The following is a 21,177-nucleotide window of genomic DNA, read 5'->3' on the forward strand; positions in this document are numbered from 1 at the left end:
GGTTGAAGAGAGTTTAACGGGTCTAACTTTTCAGTCTGATTTCCTGAATTTCTTTTAAAGAACTGAATTCTTATTTGTGATATCCATAAACATTAGTACTCCCCACTTCTACCCAGGATGGTAATTTTCTCCTATTATCATTGTTGTGATTTTTTTATAAACAACTCGAATTCTAGTGCATGAAAAGACTACAGACACACATGTGTTAACGAAGCAGAATACACAGATATTTTGCTTCACAGCGTGCACCAAAGATACCAGTACGTGCAGTCCACTAGTTGTCAGAACTATTGGCAGGTATTGCCTGTCCCAGATAAAAAGGACTACTGACTTGCCAAGACATATTCTAAATTTCTTTACTACCTTGATTTATTTCCAGCTGTTGAAACACTACCTCCAGACAAATCTCCGAATTTCCCTTCTCTATGAAACCTATTCCAATCTCCCAATATTCATCTTTCTCCTTCAAGCACTTTATTTCACACTAATGGTACTTACTCTTAGATTCTACTTCTTTTGATATTTATTATTTCTGAAGACTGGATTCTTTCAGCAAAAGTATGTCTTACCTCAATGTCTCCTTCAGCAGCACGTCACTGAGTACTTAGCTCACTAGTAGGCCAAAAGATACGCTGGATGGAATGGCCTGGTGCTATTATGCCAGCCAAAGAGTTAGCAGAGCTGAGTCTAGAAATCAGGTCTCCTGGCTCTCAGACTGATGCAATCTCCTGGCTCCAGCTCATGGACTACCAACCCATAGATATTCAAGGAACTCAACCACACACACACTGCCAACTAGATTCAAGGAGAAGAACAACCACAGGCTTACATTTTATTTTCACAATTCTACATTGTACTCAGACTCTTCCTTAGTAATTAGAGCATTTCCAAATATTTAAGAACCAGAGGAATGACGTCAGCAGAAAAGTCCACCTGTCCCTGTCTCCGAAGAGCCGGCCATGCCCCACCTTTACGCTAAAGAGGGTGGTGGGGTTTTGCAGTCTTTGCACATTCCTTCACTAAGACATCAGTCTCTGTCATTTCTTCTTACTATCTGAAGCATGCCTTTGCTTTATATCCCTTCTTACTCTAGAATCTTTATAAGTACAAACTGTGTTCATCTCTATTCTGATAATGTAGCACCAGTTTAATTAAACAGCAGCTAATAAACTTGCCAAGTACACTTCGAAAAGAAATCTTCCTTTCTACATTAAATGCCAACAAGCTTTACAATCTAATTTTCTCCGTCTGCCTCTCCCTAGCCCCACTGACACCATGAAAAACAATATAAAATCAATGGGTTGAAAATTTAAACAAAGAAAGTCCTATGGTCTCCTTCCCAGGTATCAGATTTTTTTTTCCTTTAAAAAGAGTGCATAACACGAGAGATATTCAAAGGAGAGAGACAAAACAAGACAATATAGATGGGTTTAAAATATTTATTAGTCAAGGATTGGGAGACTAGCTTTAGGGAACTGTCTTTGGGAGGGGGCGGAGGGTGGGCAAAGCAATCTATAAGGAAACCCCGCCGAAGAAAGGCAGGCTGGAATCTGAGATGCAAAGTCCTTTTCCGTGCCTGTGCTGTTATTTGCGGCATTCATTACTGAGGCCAAAACATGACATTTCTGGAGGCCTCTCAACTTGCAGGAATCTGTGCAACTGCTTACCCGGCGGATTGCAGTGGACGCCACACACCACTGGCGGTTTATAAAGCACCATCGCTGTCTCCGTGTAGGCCCCTCCACACTGCAGTTATTGTGCGCCGAGGAGATGGTGCTGGGAAGCGCACAATGCAATCCATACATCACAGCCCCGGAGCTATGTATTCTGCACCCGCACTAAACTACACTATGCAAGTATAAAAGGCCAAGGGAAGAAAGGTATGCACAGGGCAAACATGACAACTGAGACACTGTCACGGGGTGGGGGTGGGGGCTGGAGGAAATCAAAACCATACAGAAGGGGAAAGACAGTGTCTTAAATAGTCTCGGACCATCATTTATCACATCATTCTTTCCCTACCAATCTGAATGACACACCTCTGTCCCAAAAGATCATTGAAATATGGGCGAAAAAAAAAAAAAAAGAGGAAACCACATCCAATGATTGTTGTGTCAAAAATATAATTCCAGAAGTAAATGAGTCATTTATAGTAAAAGAGGATTTTTTTAAGTAAAGTTCCCCTGATCAATTATGAAGTCTGAAAAAGGTTTTCCAATTGCTTAAAAAAGAATGATTTGTGTGTATTATATATAAAATATATAAACATATAAATTAGATATAAAGATATATATACACATACACACACATCTATCGTTTTTATTTTGAGTAGTTGAAAAATTTTTCAAACTTAATTTTCATTAATGACCAGGAAAAATTTGTATATATGTCTATCAACAGATAGACATGCATTATCAAAATTACATAAGCATGTAGGTTTCTTATAAGTCACTACAAAGAATGGTAAGAAGAAATCTTTCTTGTATAATATTCCTTCAAGACTTGCCTCCAAAAGGGGAGGGAGAAAAAGAAAAATCCTCTCACAGTTCATTAAAGTCTCTATTTCTTTCCATACACAGGATTCAGGGAATTATGAATGAACATGGGGGAAATTTTGCAGTGTTGTTGACATGAATGACATAAAATACTATTCAATGTAGTCTGAGGTACTAGAAATAAAAATCAAAAGGCTGTTACAAAACACACACATAAGACCAGAACATACTACATAACACCCTCCAGTAACTGTATCCTCCAATGATGTTAGCTGGAAGCATACAGGTTCACCTTTAATAAAATCACATGCATATATATCTTACTAACTCCTTAAGGGCAGAGGAGCTTGCCTTTCTTCTCGAAGTAAGACCCTATTTCATGAGCTCAGTGCTTCCAAGTCCACTCAAGTCTCAATGCAGTAATGAGATGGAATACTTTTCTACCCCAGTCTGCTGGGTTTTAAAATGTTTCAGAATTCTTAGCTGAGCACACAATTCATCTCATATGCAACCAGGTAAGTTGAGATCGCAAACAAGATAGAAAAATATGTTTCATTTTATGGTATATGGAAAATGGCAAATAAATGCTAATTTTTAGTTTTAATAGATACAACATCAAACTTTTAATCGTTCGTCCATAGCCACATCCTACATTTCTAAGGTGGGTATAGAAAACAAACCACAGGTTTTCATCCATTTTCCGGACACAAGAATCAGCTAGTAACCAGGAGATGCCCTCTTGGAGGACTTCGATCTCCAACTGCAGAACAGATCTGCTAACAGCGATTACAGAAACCAAACAAGCTGGCTCCAGGGTAATCTGAAAGCCAACCTCCGGAATGGAGCTTCAGAAAACCTCACAAAACCTCCGGAGTAATGGATCTTGAAGCTTGTTACGCAAACCATTATTTGTTGATGAAACCTAAATATCCACACACAAATTTTACACAAGAAATTATACTTACGTTTTGGCTTTAACTAAATGATAAGGAATAATAAGCACCCCTGTTAGTTCTAATACATGTCAGCTGCTCAGCTGTTCATAAAATGTAATCCCTTAAATGCCTTCCTCTGGTAATAAAAGTTTAATGGAATGGTATTGCAGTATATGATAGCCAAAAAGCCTGCGATTTCTCATATGCAAAATCTAACTCTATGTCTATTTCTAGTGATTATTAGTTTAAGTAAATAAATTGATCTTCAGCGTTATTTTCTTAATCCAACTGGCTATGGCCTATGTCTCTCTTCTGACTCTCCAATAAGAGGATTAAGTCTTTGGACAGTAGACATTAGTTTATTCATAATTTCAATATAAAGTACATTGTTCTTAAATTTTGTTTTTCTTCTTGCTTATAAAATTACTAACTAAAGTTTAATTTTTGAATCAAAGCAAGTTCTTTAAACTACAAAGTCAACCTGATTATTTAAATGGTATATGTTTATATTATGAGCCTTTCAAGTTGCAAAGTTATTGATAAAATATAAGAACAAGATACTGGGAATTCAGCCAAGGCAAAGGACTTGAGCATTTTCATCAAATGTTCAAGAATAATGGTAAAATTCTGAGGAAAAAAATACCCAATCTCAGGAGTTTATAATGATGATGATAATTACAGCTAATACTTATCAAACCCTTACTTTATGCTGGGCTTTGCTCAAAGCAAAAATATATCCAGATAAATTCAGCCAGACACTTAATAAGATTATCTGCAGTCTTAATCAAGGGTCTCAACTCCACTCACTTTCTTATTACTAAGGAATGGTAATTCCCACCAGCCACGTTTATATTTCAACACAGAACTGATTAAGGAATCCCCCCATACCTGGGGAGCAGGTGCTCTGCCCAGAAGAGCCTTGGTAGACAATGTTATGGTCTCTCAAAGTAGTTCTTGATTCTGGCTGCACAGCTGCTTGAGTCTAGCATCACACCCACTGAATCAAAATCTTCAAAGGTGGCACTCGGCATCTGTATTTTTTTTTTTTTTTTTTTTAGTTTTTGTATTAGACTTTATTTTTTAGAGCAGTTTTAGGTTCACAGAAAAATTGAACAAACAATACAAAGATTTTGCATGTACCCTATACCCACACAAATGCTTGGGCTCCTCCATTATCAAATCCCCCACAGAGCAGTACGTTTGTTATATAACTAACACATCGTAACCATCCAGTTTACATTCGGGCTCACTCTTGGTGCTAAATATTCTGTGGGTTTGGACAAATGTATGATGCCGTGTCTCCACCACACCGTTACAGTATCCTACAGAATATTTTCACTGTATTTCTGTATTTTTAAAAAGCTCTGGCTAAAGCATTGTGCTATACACCAGGAATTGACACACTGTAAACTGACCATACTTCAGTAAATGTGTGTGTGTGTGTGTAAATTAAAAGCTTAACCAAGGATTCTGACTATGAAGCAAAGCTGACACCCAGGTTGGCAAACAGATCTCCTCTCCCAGAGTAAGACCATCAGCCCTCACACTCCAAGTCCATCACCTTGCACTTTCAGTCTGGCTAGGCAACACCCAATGGAGTAGACTCACCTTTCACTCCTTTCAAAGACCTGGACACAAAAGCCAGGACCCAACCCACTAAATGATACATCAATTGCTCAACATTTCACTTAATATCCTTTTTAAAAAGTGTCAGATACAAAATTGACCTGACAATCTCTAGTAACAACTATACCTGAGAAGATTTCTTTGGGCAAGAAATCACCAGGTAAAAAAACACAAGGCACCTGTTGGACTATAGTTCTTATCACAAACCAGGCCCCATGAAACTATTCTTACGTCTATTGGCCAGGAATGTTTAAAGTACGTTTAAAGAATTTTTTTAACAATTGATCAAAGTGGAAATCAAGTTGTAATGCAGAAGACTCTTAATCACTTAAATATTTACTTTACTATTGTAAAACAGAGACAAACAGGATCTGATACAGAGGGAAAGGTCTTGAGGAGGTTCTTAGCAACAGTAATTTCCTTATACCTCACCACCTGAATTCCTGATTCTTGAATTCAATGACCAGCAACTTATGGGTAATCTGAGGGGAAAAAAATCCATTTCATTTTGAGCTATCTCAGTTTTTAAACACAGATCTGAGGCAACCGTGTTTCCATTTAGCTTGACATTTCCCCCCAAGTATAAGTTTTTCATTCCAGGGACATGACTAACAAACTAAAATAAAACAAGAGACAGAGTGGCAAGGTCTTTGTTAACCAAGAGGAAACAGAGGGGGAAACAGATGAATCTTTGAGTTTGACTTAAAACACATGCAAATGAATTAATTCAACTACATAAGGAGAAAAACAGTGAGGCATCAGAAATGTGGGGGTTCAGAAGCAGGAAAGGCAGGGAGCGTCTGGATGGCTCCCCAAAAGACCACCCTACCAGCAGTGCATCCACCTGATCCAAAGATGCCAAAACCCCGGCCCTCTACCCCACTCACAAACCACTTTCATTTCCTCATCGCCCTTGGCTTCATGAGTGGAATTCTACCACTTGTGATTCTTCAGCGTGAACAGGTTTCTGTTAAAATGCAAATATCTCACAGAAGACCATACAGGTAATCACCCACCCACTGAAAGTCACTCACTCAGACTGCTGATCCTCTCATTACTTAGCTGGGAGATCTGTTACATTTGAGAAATTTGAGGAATTTTGATTCCTGATGGAGAAAAAGTAGGTAGGAAGCATAGGATAGCAGGTGGGGTTTTTTTTTGTATTATACACAGCATTTTTTGTATTATAATACTACAAAAGAGTAACAGGATATCATGGAACTAGGAACAAGAAAGTCTAAGGGGGAAAAGCAGTGAAAAATCAGGAAATGATATGAAAAAAGGGACTTAAAATTTAAACCTGAATTAGAAAAAAATGGGGTAGAAATTCTGTCTTTGTCCACCTGCTCAGAGATTTAGCACCCAGAACTCAGTTCAAAAACTTAATGTATAGACTTTTACAAATCCACTTGGAATTCTAATCATTTGTGCATTCTTTCTATGGGAAAACATATTCTCCAAATAAATAATTTACTGATGTATGATGTGTACATATAACCTATTTATAAGCTGGAAATGTCCTTTCTTCACATATCCAGATGGTCAACTCAAAGCCCTCCTATATTACTTCTATCATAAAATGCAGAGTGACATGTGACATCTACTTGAAATTCAGAATCTTTTCCAATGGAAATAATATTTTTACATGGCAAATGGGTTTCAGACCATTTGTTCCCCTTCCAAACTTCAACCCCCATCCCCAAGCCTATTAGGTCAGTAATATGCCCAAATGTGAATACTAAAGCCCATCATAAGTTTTCCAGCAGAATTTGGAGACGGTTTAACATTTACTGAAAAACCTAAGTAAAATCAACACATGTAGATAGATGAAACAGTCTGACTGCATATTTCAAGCAGAATAGCATTTCCATCCTTTCTTCTATGGTGACCCACTCCTCTTGGCCCAGTTAAACACACATGCAAAATAAAATGGACTATATAGACACCTGCAGGAAATAATGAAGCAAGAAAATGAAAACTAACCAAAAGAATTTGCAAGAAAAACAATGAATAATGTCAAAACAGATGCTACTAAAGCTACCACAGGCACTTCTTTTTATAATAAGATATCCAGAAAACCTCCTGGCAACTTTGATATGTGCTAAATTGAGGAGGAAGGCCCACTTCATCCTATCCTAGTGACAAAACAGGCTCCCTGTTGAGATTTTCCTAAGTAGAAAGTGGAATTCTAATTACAGATGGTGGATTGAATACACACATTTAGCTCTGCTCTCTATGGGAGCTCTTCTAAAATGATGTGGTGTGTGGACACATGTGAGCACATGCTCATATTCATTTTCCCTCCGACAAGGGAAAGGAGAAAGAGAATGGAATCGGAGCCAACAAAATTTTGGAAAGCAGACTGGAAAAGGGTGAGTGAGAGAGTCCATGCATTTATTTATATTTGACATTTTCTTTGCAACCTCTCCTATGGGTGGGAGCTCACCTCTTCTTAATGTTTAGCAGAAGTGAAGAGATTAACCAATTTGAACCCCAGTGGTATTCTGGCTTTGCAAGATGGGAGAATTTCTAGTCAAAGCCAAGCCAAGGAAAGCCTGGGCCAAAAAAGGCAACACTGGTCAGGCAAAGCGTGGCTTACTCCTAACAAAGTTTACATTTTACTATGCTGTCCTAGACATATAAGGAAGTAGGCATCCAAGTCTTTTCTTATAACCCCAAATTTCTGCTTGGATTCTACTATTTAACCATTTTCAAAATGTACTAAGCTAGGCATCGCTGAGTTTTCCTAAATGCATCATTTTTCAACGTCTAAGAGTTCCTTTCTCCTCAGCAAAGATTTGCTTACCAACTCCAGCCCATAATAACTTGACACTTCTGCATTTTTATTTATCTAAACCATAAACAGTACTTTATCAACTATCTGCATGTTGTTTCACATGTAAAGTTAATCTCTGAAAGTAAAATCTATCAGCAATTTAAGAAGACAAATTATACCTCATACTTCTTTATCAGAAACCAAATCAATATTAGGGGATAAAAATTATTTCTAAACTCACAATATATATTTAAATGAATACTATTTTGAGACCAAAATCATAAAATACCAGGCAAATAATGACTTAACTTTTTTTCTTAAAAATTATATACCATCACTAATGGAGGTATATAATGAAATGAAACAACTTTTAAGAAGTGAAAATCCAAATTCTTTTTGTCTAGCTTTTTCTATCATTCCCTTTAAATAGCAAAACTTGATATAAATCTGTGAAAACTATCACCTCTTAGAAAACAGTGGTGACTAAAACTGTTAGATTAAATAAAGAGGCTGGTATCAAACTTCCAGCCAGACGAGCACACCAAATTGTTCTAAATACCTTCTTCAAAACTTGTTAAGTACCACTTCCATCAAAACTGATTTCAAAAACTGTAAGCAGCAAACTTCTGTAGGCTAGCACATTCTCTGTAAACTATTTGCCTAGAATGAATTTTGACATTTGATTCATACAGGCTGTCTGTGCTACAGAACAGCTTATTAGAGCATCCCTATTCAAATCACTTTAAACTGCTGCCAACAGAAATATGGAAAGAGATCAACAAATATGACAAACAAGATCATAAGACTCAGATTAAGTTTCCTCCATGTCAATAACCAGACAATGCATAAAATCAGACTCAACCTCAAAACAGATCAAAATGGCATATTCTGCAAAGCAGCACGTTATAAAATGTAGTTCAGTTAATAGGGAGGATGGAGCTTTTGTTTTGAGGTTGTCTCTCCAGAGCCCAAGAGTTTAAAAAAAAAAAAGGTAGAATAATATTCCTAGTCATAAGTTTTCTAACAGAGTTTATGTGAAACTCTGTTGGAAAGCATAACTAAATAAATACAAAAATAGCAATCTGACAGATCATTTCCCAGTGCTTTAATCATTTAGCCACCTTGCATAAAGAATTGTTTTTCTGACTAGTCCAGCGCTTTTTGGGGGCCATTTTTATTATATTCCATTCAATCCCTTTAGGGTCCAAATGTTAGCATATCATATTACAGTGCTGTAAATAGAGATGATAAATTTTGTCCATGTTTCCACGAGGCCGCGGAGTCTGCATCCTGCTGTGGAAGCAGTGGATGGAAAGAATGGTCCCAGCTCGAGCTTCTGTGAAATAGATTAAACAATGCTCACAGGTAAAGGCCAGACTCAAATCTTTGCCCCCTATTCAAGCTCCTGCACACATCGCCAAAGGAATCGGGGGAGGGGAAACAGAGAGGTAGGAAGTTTTGCCAAATACTCTCCTCCCTGATCCTAACAGTTGAGAAATAAAAACTAAGTCAGAAACATCTTGAATTGGCTCAAGAGACGCCTGGAGAAGAGACTGGAAATAAAACCGTAATGAAAACAGAGGGATTCTGGGCAGAATGGGTTTAACAAAAGATACTTTTTTTTTTGTTGGATGACAGAAAAATAAATTACATCTTATCTGATGAACTCAGAAAAGGAGTTAAAAATGTTTAATACTGACTTCTTTTATAGAGTGACAAAAATGTATCTGAACAGATTCTAAAGTACAAATTTTACTCTGAAAAGGACTTTCCCCACCATTTCAAATGTTATTCTTCCTTCAAATAATTTTTATTCCAAAAGAGAAAACTAATTCAAACATCTGGTGCTGGTTCCACTACCACCTTCAGGTTAGAGTAAAAACTTCCTAAGTGGTAAATTCCCATGGTGCTGGCATGTCTGGCGGCATGTGTGGGAAACGGGAGGCAGAGATGGGTGTGGCCTTCAAAATTATGTCAGGGTGGTCACTGAGAGTGAGAAGTTCAAGTTTCAAGCTTTCAAAACCCATTGACACAAGGGCAAAAGAGGCAATCCACAGACTGTGGAACCCAAAGTGGGGAAGGCCAAGGAGAAACCATGTGGTTGAATGCTGACAGCTGAGAAATTAAAACCATATTATATTCTTTAGTTCGCTCAAGAGAAGAGGAACAGTAGAGAAAAAGAGGCAGGGAGTAAGGTATTAATTATATTCTCCTCTCCAAGCCCAGCTGATACCCAGCCAGCCAGCAACCTGACCCGTGGCAGCTCGGATTTGTGTGAAAGAATTGTGAGGCCTTTGGGAGTCCGCTTCCTTCTAGGCTGTGAGATCCTGAAGGGCCAAGACCATACCTTGCCCACTTCTGCATGGCTCTCACACCTGGCAGGTTCACAGCCTTTAAAGAAATTCAATAAATCTTTTCATTTATTTAGGTCCATGAAGTGTTCATACAAGAAGTTAGACTACCCTTTTCTAAGCATTTAAAAAGCAGGGCATTCGGGATTAGCAGATACAAACTATTACATATAAAATAGATAAACAACAAGGTCCTACTGTAGAGCACAGGGGACTATAGTCAATATCCTGTACTAACCTATAGTGAAAAATAATATATAAAAGAATATATATGTATTCCTGAATCACTGTGCTATACATCAGAAACTAACATAATGAAGATAAAATATACTTCAATAAAGAAATCAAATTACCTCTTAAAAAATATAAATATATAAATAAATAAAAAGCAGGGCACCTGTGGGCAGAAGAAGTAATATGAGGGAGTGAGGGACTATATACATACACACACAAATCTTTCTTTTCTAATTGGAGAGGATGGAGCGACAAATTAGGAACATAAACAAGCAAACACAAGCATTTAGCTTAGACAAAGATGAAAATTTTACACACGTACAAGAAAGAGAGAACTAAATCAACAATTAACTTTTCTATGAGAAGTATTATAGGCAAAGCCCTGTGTTAATGCCCTTTTGGGAAGAAAGAAGAAAGTCTTTTTTCACAAGGAACTAACAGTCCAGGTGAAGAAACAATGTAAGCATGAGAAAAATCAAACAACAATACAAGGGCTTAGCCGTTGCTCAACACAACAACACAAGAGACTCTTTCACAGGGCAGCACATGATTAACTGTCAAATTAATGGTGCAAACAAGTTTGGAGGAAGAAAAAACATTCAGAAAGCTGAATTTAAGTTGAGCAAAAAAAGACAGGGAGAAATCGTGCAGATGGGGAAGTCGAAACGGCAGAGATAGTCTGCTCAGAAACCTGAAGAAAGGACAGACAATTCAGTGCTTGATTGGGAGACCAATTTGGCTGGCAGAGGAAAACACAGAAAATCCTATAGCAAAAGAGAGATCAAAAGACAGTCTGAGGTCGTACCTAACAGCATCAAAAGGCATCTGAGGTCATACTTAATAGCATGCCCAGCTAATGAGTATGCTCTGCTCCTGTGAACTCCTCATGGTCTGTAAGCTGGACCAAAGTATTCAACCCTAGGCATAGCATGGTAGCCTTCTCCCAGTAAGTAAATAAAAATTCAGTTACTGTATAGAATTATTACCTTAAATTCCTTTTTTGAGCTAAAGGATAAATGGACAGTTAGCCAGAGACATTCCATCTGGACCTATGTCACTGGAATTTTAAACTGCATATAATATATGCCAATTAAATTGTTTATAGTTCTCTTTAAATCATATTTAAATCTAACACTATTTTATGGGAGTCTGGAGAGAGCCACAACGACCAGATCCTCTGCAAGAATGCAGATAGTTAAAATCAGTTAACCAGTAAACCTAGTAAGGGTCAATTATGGAAGTCTGAAAGAACAGCCTTGGAGGGTGACAGTAGACAACCAAGTAAATACATAAAACACACTCAAAAGCCATAAGAGCAAGTTGGATTTCTGAGGCCAGTGCTATAGACAAGAAAGGCAAGAAAGACCTTGACACATTCTACTGTCTGATAAATACTTTTATCATCAGAACACTGACGAAGAGAGCCTACATTCTGATAGCCTTATTCACAGCACTGAGAAAAATGGTCCTGACATTCCTGTGTGGGCAGGAACAATGCCCTCAATTCTCAGACAAAATCAACACGTGGGAACAACTTTCAGATGCCAGAGGAAAATGTGAGCAACTCTAACTTCAAATGCACATTCACTCGTGCTTCCCAAGTCTTACAGGAACTTTCACATTTATTTGCAGACTTTAAAATATACATATACAGACTTATCAGCTGCAGTAAAGCCAGTTCAGTTCCAGAAATAGAGGAAGCAAATATTTTCATTCTTACTTTGCAATCTGAGAATAGAAGAAAAAGAGGAAGCGACTTCCCCAAGACATCCAGAGAGTCAAAAGAAAAATAAACATAGATCTCCTGACTTTAAATCCATGGCTCCAACTGTATTTTCCGTTAGAGGAAAGAGCCCTGCTGTTTTAACACACTGAGTATGTAAATGACTTCAGTGGCGACATCACAAGAGTCCTCCTATAGTGGAGTCTCTGGAATAAGCATGCAGAATTCAGGAGACTCCCGAAAATTCTTTACAGTTAAAATCTGGCACCAAAGGAGCTTGTCACATACCATTAAATATCTCAATGAGATACAAATAGATAGAGATCAGAGAATAGAAATTATAAATTTTCTTCACTAAATAATAGTAATCTTCAAATTAAAGTTTTTTTTTAATGTTCGAGATTTCAGTTTCTTATCAAGAGATGATAAATTAGTATAAAATGGAAGTCACAATTTTCACTAACTTCAATGAAATAATACTTTACACAAGGTTTGGAACAAATGCACAAAGACAGACTTGGCCTTGCGTCAGAAATAACGCATGGCTTAGCAATAAGCCTATTGTTAGTTATATAAGCCAAAAATAACATTAATTAAAGTCAAGCATTTCCATATTTTTTTTACTTAATTACATTCATTCTCTAAAAATGCATTGTTATCCAATATTTATGCTCATAAATATTGTGTGTGAAGCATTTTTATCCACTTAATATTAATATACACTCTTTCCACGAAAGAATGCAGACTCCAAAGATAACAATTAGTTTTTGAAAATGGTGCTGCCTTGGCTCCGTGGGCAGTCTTCTCCACTTAATTCCTGAGGTTCAAGAATAGGCTCATAATGGCCCACAGGAGAAAGAATGCAGAAATAGAGAGGCAGAAAAGGGCGGGGTGGGGAGGGGAACACAGATGGACATACGGAGATCGATCTAGCTATTTTAAGGGAGTAGTCTGTGAAACAGAGACATCAGGACACCAAACAAACAAAAATATTCGCAAGAATTATGTTTTAAGAAAATCATTTAGTTAATACAGTAACACTGACATTAAATGGTTTAAAAGGGGTGCTATTGTTGCACCAAGCCTGTTTTATCTGTCAGACCAAATGTTACTGACAGATAAACAGGAAACCACCCAACTTTCCCTAATCATATTGATAAAGTCATATCTATAAAGACCACTTGTGTGCATCATAACCAACGCAGTGAATAAAGAAGACCCCTTAAACGCCTGCAGCCATGTCTTAGTATCTAAATAGCATTCTTGATCTTGTTAGGTCTTATATACTAATAACTTTACATCCTCTGGTCCATTTCTTCCCAGCTCCTTTTTGCTCTATCAATCAGTTTTAAGTGTCCCACCCTGGCATGTGTGGCCTTCTAGAACCGCTTCCTGCTCTATAAAGTCCATTAAGTCAGGCTGTCCCAGCTCCTCGAGATTTTCTGCACAGGCCATGCTCCTCTCTGTTGTAGGTGCTCTGAGTGAAGACATGTAGGCCCCCTTCAGTGGGCATGCTATAATCTAAAGGTCTAACTGAAAATTAGATACATGTACATACAAAAAGACAAAAAGCAAACAATAACTATAAACATCTACGAAGCCATGCTAGACATACTTATAATCTTTGATGACAGTGAACAGATGGAAACAAATCTAATCTCCCCAACCAAATAAAGTAAAAGTATTTCCTACAGTGTATTCATTTCCTTTAGTGCTTGCAAGTTCGTTAACAGCGACAGTTTCCTACAACATACTTCCCCACCCCAAGTAGTCCTCAGACACCAACTTCCGGTGTGGGGCTACAGAACGACAGATATGCAGCATCAGCATGTCACCCGATGTGTCTAAGGTCAGCGCTGAAACTGGGAAACAGGAGCATGCTCAAACCATGTGATGGCTGTCATTCAGGCTCTGCTCAAAAGAGGAAGTGAGAGCAGTCTGTTCAGTATCAGACCCATTCCAATGACACTAAGCAAGCACTCAGAGAATCCAGATGCAAAGAACTGGATAAAAGAAAAATTAATCAAAAGAGGGAATGACACTTCTAAGGTCTGCATTGTTACAACAGCTATTATGACACTGATGAATTACGGCCTATAATCAGATATGGTCACTGCCTAGAATTCCAGTGAACTGTTGGTACATAAAATCTGCTGTGGGATCACATCACTAACGTCTACTCAAATTTCGTTTTGCTTTGTATTTGACAGGGAAAAAGAAATGTTTACTCAACACATAAGCTACAAGCTTATTTCAAATTCAGCTACTCTCCTCAAAAATTTGTTCTGTAACGGTACATTAACTAATCACTTACTAGCTAAAAGATACTCTGTAAATTAACAGTCATTGAAATAAAGACTCCTCTGCTTCCCCAACCAATTTAAGCCTTGGTGAATTAAAGAACAACACTGCTGCTTTCAACTTTGAATACTTTCTAAACTCTGCTCAAAAGATCTATTTAAAAAATGACTCGATTTTGCATATATCATAGAAGAGGGACTCGTCACACATGTAAGAAATTGCTTTATTTTGTACCATTCCAAAATGAGACTGGATGATGAATATATGTGTGCTAAACAAGATGGGGAAAGGAGGAGGGAGGCACAGTGATCAGTATTAGACTTTACTGAGTCAGGTGTGTCTGTGAAACACCAAAGATCACTCCTGAATAAAAGTAAAGGGGAAAACGGGAAATAAATTCAAGTAAACAAAGAAAAATAAGACAACCCAAAATCATATATTTCAGTTATCATCTGAAATAAATGACCTAAATTCACCAGTGAAAAGACAGAATCCTCAAATGGGATTAAGAAACATGTCCCCTCAAAGCCATAAGAATACAATGTTTAAAAGCAAAAAAAGGGGAGGACATAGCTCAGTTGGCAGAGCACATGCTTAGGATGTACGAGGTCCTGGGTTCAATCCCCAGTACCTCCATTAAAAAAATAAACAATAAATAAACAAACAAATAAACCTAAATACCTCCCCCCTAAAAAAGACATAAAAAAAGAACAAAAAAAAATTTTTTTAAGGAAAAAAAAAAGGAAGAAGAGGTAAAAATAGAAGTCCAGACAGTCCTTCGCAAAATAAAGCTAGTATGGAAATATTAATATTAAATAAATGTTAAGGTATCATATGATGGTAAAAAGGGAAAGTCTAAGAATATACAGTTCTGCACAGGTATGTATCTAACAATCTAGCCTCAAATTTTATAAAGTATACACTTACAGAAATACAAAGAAACTCCTAAATCAACCATTATAGAGACTTTAACACACACCCCTAGGCAGTTAATTACTATGCAGACATCCTGACCCATATAATTAATAAGTCTGATCAAGAGGACAAACTGGAAACCTGTAGCAACAATGAAAGGATAATACACTTTTCCAAACTCAAAAGAACTACTATAAAAATTGACTACACATTAGGCTACAAAGCAAGCCTTAACAAATACAACAGAATCTTTTACTTAGACCACATTCTAACCACAATGTAATAAAACAGGAAATCTGAACAAAAGAAAAATGTCCTCTCCCCACAAGACATGTATACATATATTCACCCACAAACACAGACACACTCTGGAAATTTAAAAACACACTAATAAAAACTTCAGTGGTCAAAAATGACCCATAATGGGCTTGAGAAAATATTAAGAAGTGAATGACAATTAAAAGCACAGTATTTCAAAACTTGTGCACTGAACAAGAGGCACATGAAGGGAAATTACAGCCATGAAAGCATAAAGCATACATCTTTTTCCCAAGTATTCAACTCAAGAAATTAGCAAAAAGATAGAATCCCAAGGAGAAAATAAAGAACAAAATATTACAAAATATAAATCAAATAAAACCAAGCTTTTTCTTTGAAAGAAAAGATTAAAATGGTTAACTCTGCAGCAAGAATGATGAAGAAAAAGTAAATAACACAACAAATGAAGTTAAAATCAAATATACAAGATAAGAATACTATGAAAAACTTCATACCAATAGATTTGTCAAATAAGATGAAAAGGGCAGTTTCCACTAAAAATATGAATTACTCAAACTGATTCAAGAAAAACCAGAAACACACTGTAAGAAAATCAGATGATTAAAAATTTAAAAATACCCCCAACCTTATTTTTCCCACAAAAAAGGCCACCAGCCCAAGACAGTTTTAAAGGCAACTTCTACCAGGATCTCCAAAGAATAGTTAAATCTCTAAATTTATCCAAACTTATCCAGAGAATATTAACAGGTAAGCAACTTTATGAGGCTAGACTATAACCCAGAAAACAAAGTGATGAAGACAACTTGATAAAAGAAAATTTAAAACAATATATGAAAAAATCCTAGATTAAAAATGAAAAATCAATGCCAAATCATCATGAACAAGTAGTATTTATATTAGGAATTCAAAGATGGCTTAACGTTAGAAAACATTAATATAAATTCATTAACCGATTAGAAAAACATGATCCTCTCAGTTGCTACAGAAAATACATTAGATAAAATTCACTACCTATTCATGTCTTCCACCACCTATTTATGAAACTGTCTAGTTTAGTCTTAGAAACTAGGAAAGGAATATCCTTGAGGGGAGGGTATAGCTCAATGGTAGAGAGTGTGCTTAGTATGCATGAGGTCCTGGGTTCAATTCCTAGTACTTCCATCAAAATAAGTAAATAAATAAACCTAACTACCCCCCCCCAAAGAAACAAAAAAATAAATAAAGTTATGTAAGTTATCCTTAAGTTAGTTCTCAAAATCTAGACTCCCTAACTTTGAGGATAGATAGTAAAAATAAGGAACATGTGGTCACATAGACTGGGCCTGAGTCAAGTTCAGAACACCACTCTATTGTTTTCTTATTGTCCCCCTCCCCCTGCTACTGAGACGCACAGTATTCTCTGTCTCTCTCTCAGAGGTTTAAGGATTTTTAATCATCTTTTGCCACTCCTTTTCTTAAAACAACTAAAATATCAGAATAGTTAAAACTAAGTAAAATAAAGTTCTGTATAACTAATCCAAAGATAAAGGTAAGGACCATGAAGCACTCATCTTAGTAGTTCAGTGGTCAAGTTCATGACCTTCACAAATTGCCAGGGCTAGAGTCCTTGTTCAACCACTAACTAGTGATGAAAAGTTTAACCTCTCTAAGCCTTACATTCTCCATTTTAAGAGTGGGAATACTCATAATAATACCTGCCTGATATAGAGTTTTACAAGTATTATTTGAGATAATCCATTCAAAGCTCTTCATACAGTTCTTCAGTAAAATTAGCTATTAGTATGTCATGTAAATAAAGTAATTTAGCTATGAAAAGCAACAGACACTTTGGTCATAAAATTATAAGGCATTAAACGCTTTTAAAAAATTACATTGGCTTCAGTCAGCATCAGTGCTAATCAATTATATGCTTGGCAAATCAAGACTGTTTTTCAATTAAATGAAACTAAATAAATGAGCTACACTTTAAATCATTATCTGTCTCAGGAAGAAAACACCCGGGGTTAAACTGCTGAAATTCCATTACCCTGAAATGTCAACCCAGTGCAATGTTTCTTTCTTCAAGTGAAAAGAAACACTTATAGTCATGAGTAATACTCAATTTAACGTCTACTTAAATCCAGAACAGACCCCAGCCAATACATGTGACCAGTGCTGACGGGCAGATCAAGGGCCCTGCTTACCCCTAAGGGTCAGGGACTATTGTTTCTATGTTTTCTTGTTTTTTAATGCAAAACTGCGACAAACTAGCTTATAGGAACACAAAATATGCTCATTGTGTCAGACCACAAACAAAGGCAGAAGGTACTTATGCTTCATCCCACACATCAAGAGAGCTCTCCAGTCAGCTCCCTGCCTCACCTCCAGGCCACAGGTGTACTCGGTGCCATCCAGGAGGGTCACTTTACACTGGACGGTTTTGGTCTTCTTGGGGGCTTTCTGAGAGGCCTTCTCTGCCTTTAGCTCATTGGTCTGCACTTCCTTTGTCTCTCTTTTTGCTGCTTCATCCAGTTTGTCCTCTTGTATTTCCTTTACCTTCTCCTCTTCTCTCTCCTTACTTACTGCTTCAACAGGCTGTTAAGGAAAAAAAGAAATTAAGTTCATACTAAAGCTGATCGATTTGCAGAAGACAAGACATTAAAAGGAAAATCTTTAATAAGAACTGTGATTGTTATAAACACCGTAAGCCTAAGATTTTTTTTTTTTAATCTAAGGTCCTGTTCCAGGGTCCCATCCAGGACACCACATTACATGTAGCTGTCACGTTTTCTTGGGCTCTGCTCGGTCGTGAGGGCTTCTCAAACTTTCCCAATTATTTTTTTAAGTTTCTCTCTTTATTTAACACTTTTTTAAAAATTAAATTCTTTTCTGTGAGGGGTGGGTAATTAGGTTTATTCATTTATATAATGGAGGCACCGGGGATTGAACCCAGAACCTCGTGCATGCTAAGCACAAGCTCTACCACTGATCTATACCCTCCCCCTAAGCTTAAGATTTTAAAAGACTTCAAAACTTTGCTAGAAAGAATATTTCCCCACATCTTCTTTTCCCCAATCCACTGCCAGGTTTCTCCTTTTGCCAATTTGGTAATTTCAGCATGAAATGAGTAAAAAGAAACTATGTCCCAACAACAACAATTTAAATATCATCTCAAATAATAAAATTTCTAACTATAATTTCATACCATGGCAAAACCTAGGCTTCATTAGGCAACCAAAATGCACACACATACAAATCTGCTTCCTCCTAGCCACTGAACATTTAAATAAATCAAGTCAAAGATATAAAGGTGCACCGTCTTTAAAAGGAGAGGTGGTGGGACTCTGAGAGGTCCTGCCTAACCCTAAAGTGAATAGACATGAATTTTCTATGATCTGCGTATCTAGGGGATTTTTTCTTGCTTTATTATTTTAGAAAAGTTTTAAAAGGAATAATAGAAGGCTGTGGTAGACCCTCCAAGACCCATATTCCAGATATAGCAAGCCAAGGTTGTATCTTAATTCAACAAATCTAGAAATGATTCAAAACAAACGAATCCTTTTTGTTAACATGGTTATGCCAAAGAGCTTTCATTTCCAGACAGTCACTTCTCAAACATACCTGTGTCTCCAGACCGCTCACTGAAGGTTTCTCTTCCTTGACATCAGCCTTCATCTCCTGTTGTTTTCTCTGAGCTGTCTTGTCAGCATCACCCTTAGCCAGCTGTTCTTCTTCGGGAAGAGATTCCTCTTTATCTAAAACCTGCTCTTCCACGACAGCCTGGGAAGGCTCTTTTCTATCTCCTCCGTCTTTGGCCACGACTAAGTCATAGGACTTTTGTTTCTTAAGCCATGGGGGGATGAACCGAGAAACCCCCCTGCTCGCAGAGGGACCTTTCACTTTCTTCTTCTGGGGGCGTGTGCTGCTTTGGCTTTCAGCTGTAGGAGATGACTGGGGACCTTTCTCCTCCTCTAGATCAGACGGCTGATTCTGCTGATTTTCTGCTACTTCTTTAGGTTTCTCCTTGGTTGCATCTGCTAACTGGTCAGATTCCTTCTTCACTTCAGATGTGGCGCCCACTTCGGTAGTCATGGTCACAGCTTATACTATAAACAAAACAAAATCACCAAAAGTTATTTTACAAACTCTTCCAGTTTTGGTTTGGAGGCATGGGGCAGGGTGAGGAAGGGTGGGAAGGGGAATGGCAGAGAGATGAGAGGAGAAAACAAAGAAGAAGAAGGTTCACAAGCACAAGAGAAGATGGAGACTGCTACCCTCAATGTTTAGAATTCTCTATCAGAATCAAAGAACCAAAACTAGCATCACAATAGGATTAACTCTAGTTCTGTAGAGGGGGAGGGTAGAGCTCAGTGGTAAGAGTACAGGCTTAGCTTGCAGGAGGTCCTGGGTTCAAGCCCCAGTACCTCCATTAAAATCTATCAATCAAATTATCTCCTCCAAAAGAAATAATGAAAAAGAAAAAAGCTCTGATTCTGTACAGATAAAAATTTAAATCATCAAAAGCTCTAAAAGTGATTAGTTTTATTTGATTGCATCTAGCTAAATAATAATTCACCCCCCAAAATTCATTTTTTAAGGAAAATGACTTTTCTCTATACTTGGTATTCCTTATACTATGATATGAAAATGTTATTGATAATGTTACAAAATTCCAAGACACATTTCACTGTAATTCCACACATTAAAACCAACCTATACAAAACTGCTAGGTATTATAAAAATGAATTTTAAGTGTTCAGTGCTTAACTGCAAGAAAATTAAATCTGGAACAAAAATGACTTCTTTGTTGTGTCACTATTAAATCCCATAATTCACCAACACTGTTCCAATGCAAACATTAGTCTTCAAAGAAAGGAACTAAAACTATAATTAAAACACCAAATCTCTATCCCACCCAACCTCATACACAATTTTCTTGGTATTTGTGATTATAAGAAAAGTGTCTAGGGATTCCTAACCTGAACCAAATGAAGCCATCATAGGTGGGGAAAAATGAATCTCATGATTGACTCTATCACAACTAATGAAAACTAAATCAAAATTAAATCTGAAAGTAACAGGTTGTCTAAATTTTATACAAGCAAAGAAGGACTTTAAATAAAAACAACAGGCAGGCAATGAAAAGATACTCAACATAGTTAATTATCAGAGAAATGCAAATTAAAACCACAAGGAGATATCACTTCACACCTGTCAGAATGGCTATCTTCAAAAAGAACACAAAAAACAAACATTGGTGAGGATGTGGAAAAAAGGGAACCCTTATACATTTTTGGTGGGAATGGAAATTGGTGCAGTCACTATAGAAAACAGATGGAGGTTCCTCAAAAAACTGAAAGTGGAACTACCATATGACCCAGCAATTCCACTGCTGGGTAAATATCCAGAAAAAAACAAAAACACTAATTTGAAAAGATGCATGTACCCAGTATTCTCAGTAACATTATTTACAATTGCCAAGACATGTAAGCAACCTAAGTGTCCATCAACAGAACAATGGATAACGAAGATGTGGTAAATAGGTATGCAATGGAATACTACT

The 21,177-nt window shown here is 37.1% G+C and overlaps 1 protein-coding gene across 15 annotated transcripts in view; it reads right to left on the reverse strand.

Moving 5' to 3' along the window:
• Positions 1–21,177, reverse strand: part of EPB41L2 (erythrocyte membrane protein band 4.1 like 2) — a 196,034-nt gene that overhangs the window by 86,487 nt on the left and 88,370 nt on the right. For all 15 annotated transcript variants that reach the window (XM_032484921.1, XM_032484920.1, XM_032484918.1 and 12 more), the window contains 2 exons: positions 19,236–19,720; positions 17,997–18,209 (listed from right to left, as the gene is read on the reverse strand). In XM_032484921.1, coding sequence (XP_032340812.1) covers positions 17,997–18,209; positions 19,236–19,706 — 684 coding nt within the window. In that variant the 5' untranslated portion in view covers positions 19,707–19,720. The remainder of the gene's footprint in view (positions 1–17,996; positions 18,210–19,235; positions 19,721–21,177) is intronic.

The sequence above is a fragment of the Camelus ferus genome, chromosome 8 (assembly GCF_009834535.1).
Source record: "Camelus ferus isolate YT-003-E chromosome 8, BCGSAC_Cfer_1.0, whole genome shotgun sequence".
In the NCBI taxonomy this organism is placed as follows: Eukaryota; Metazoa; Chordata; class Mammalia; order Artiodactyla; family Camelidae; genus Camelus; species Camelus ferus.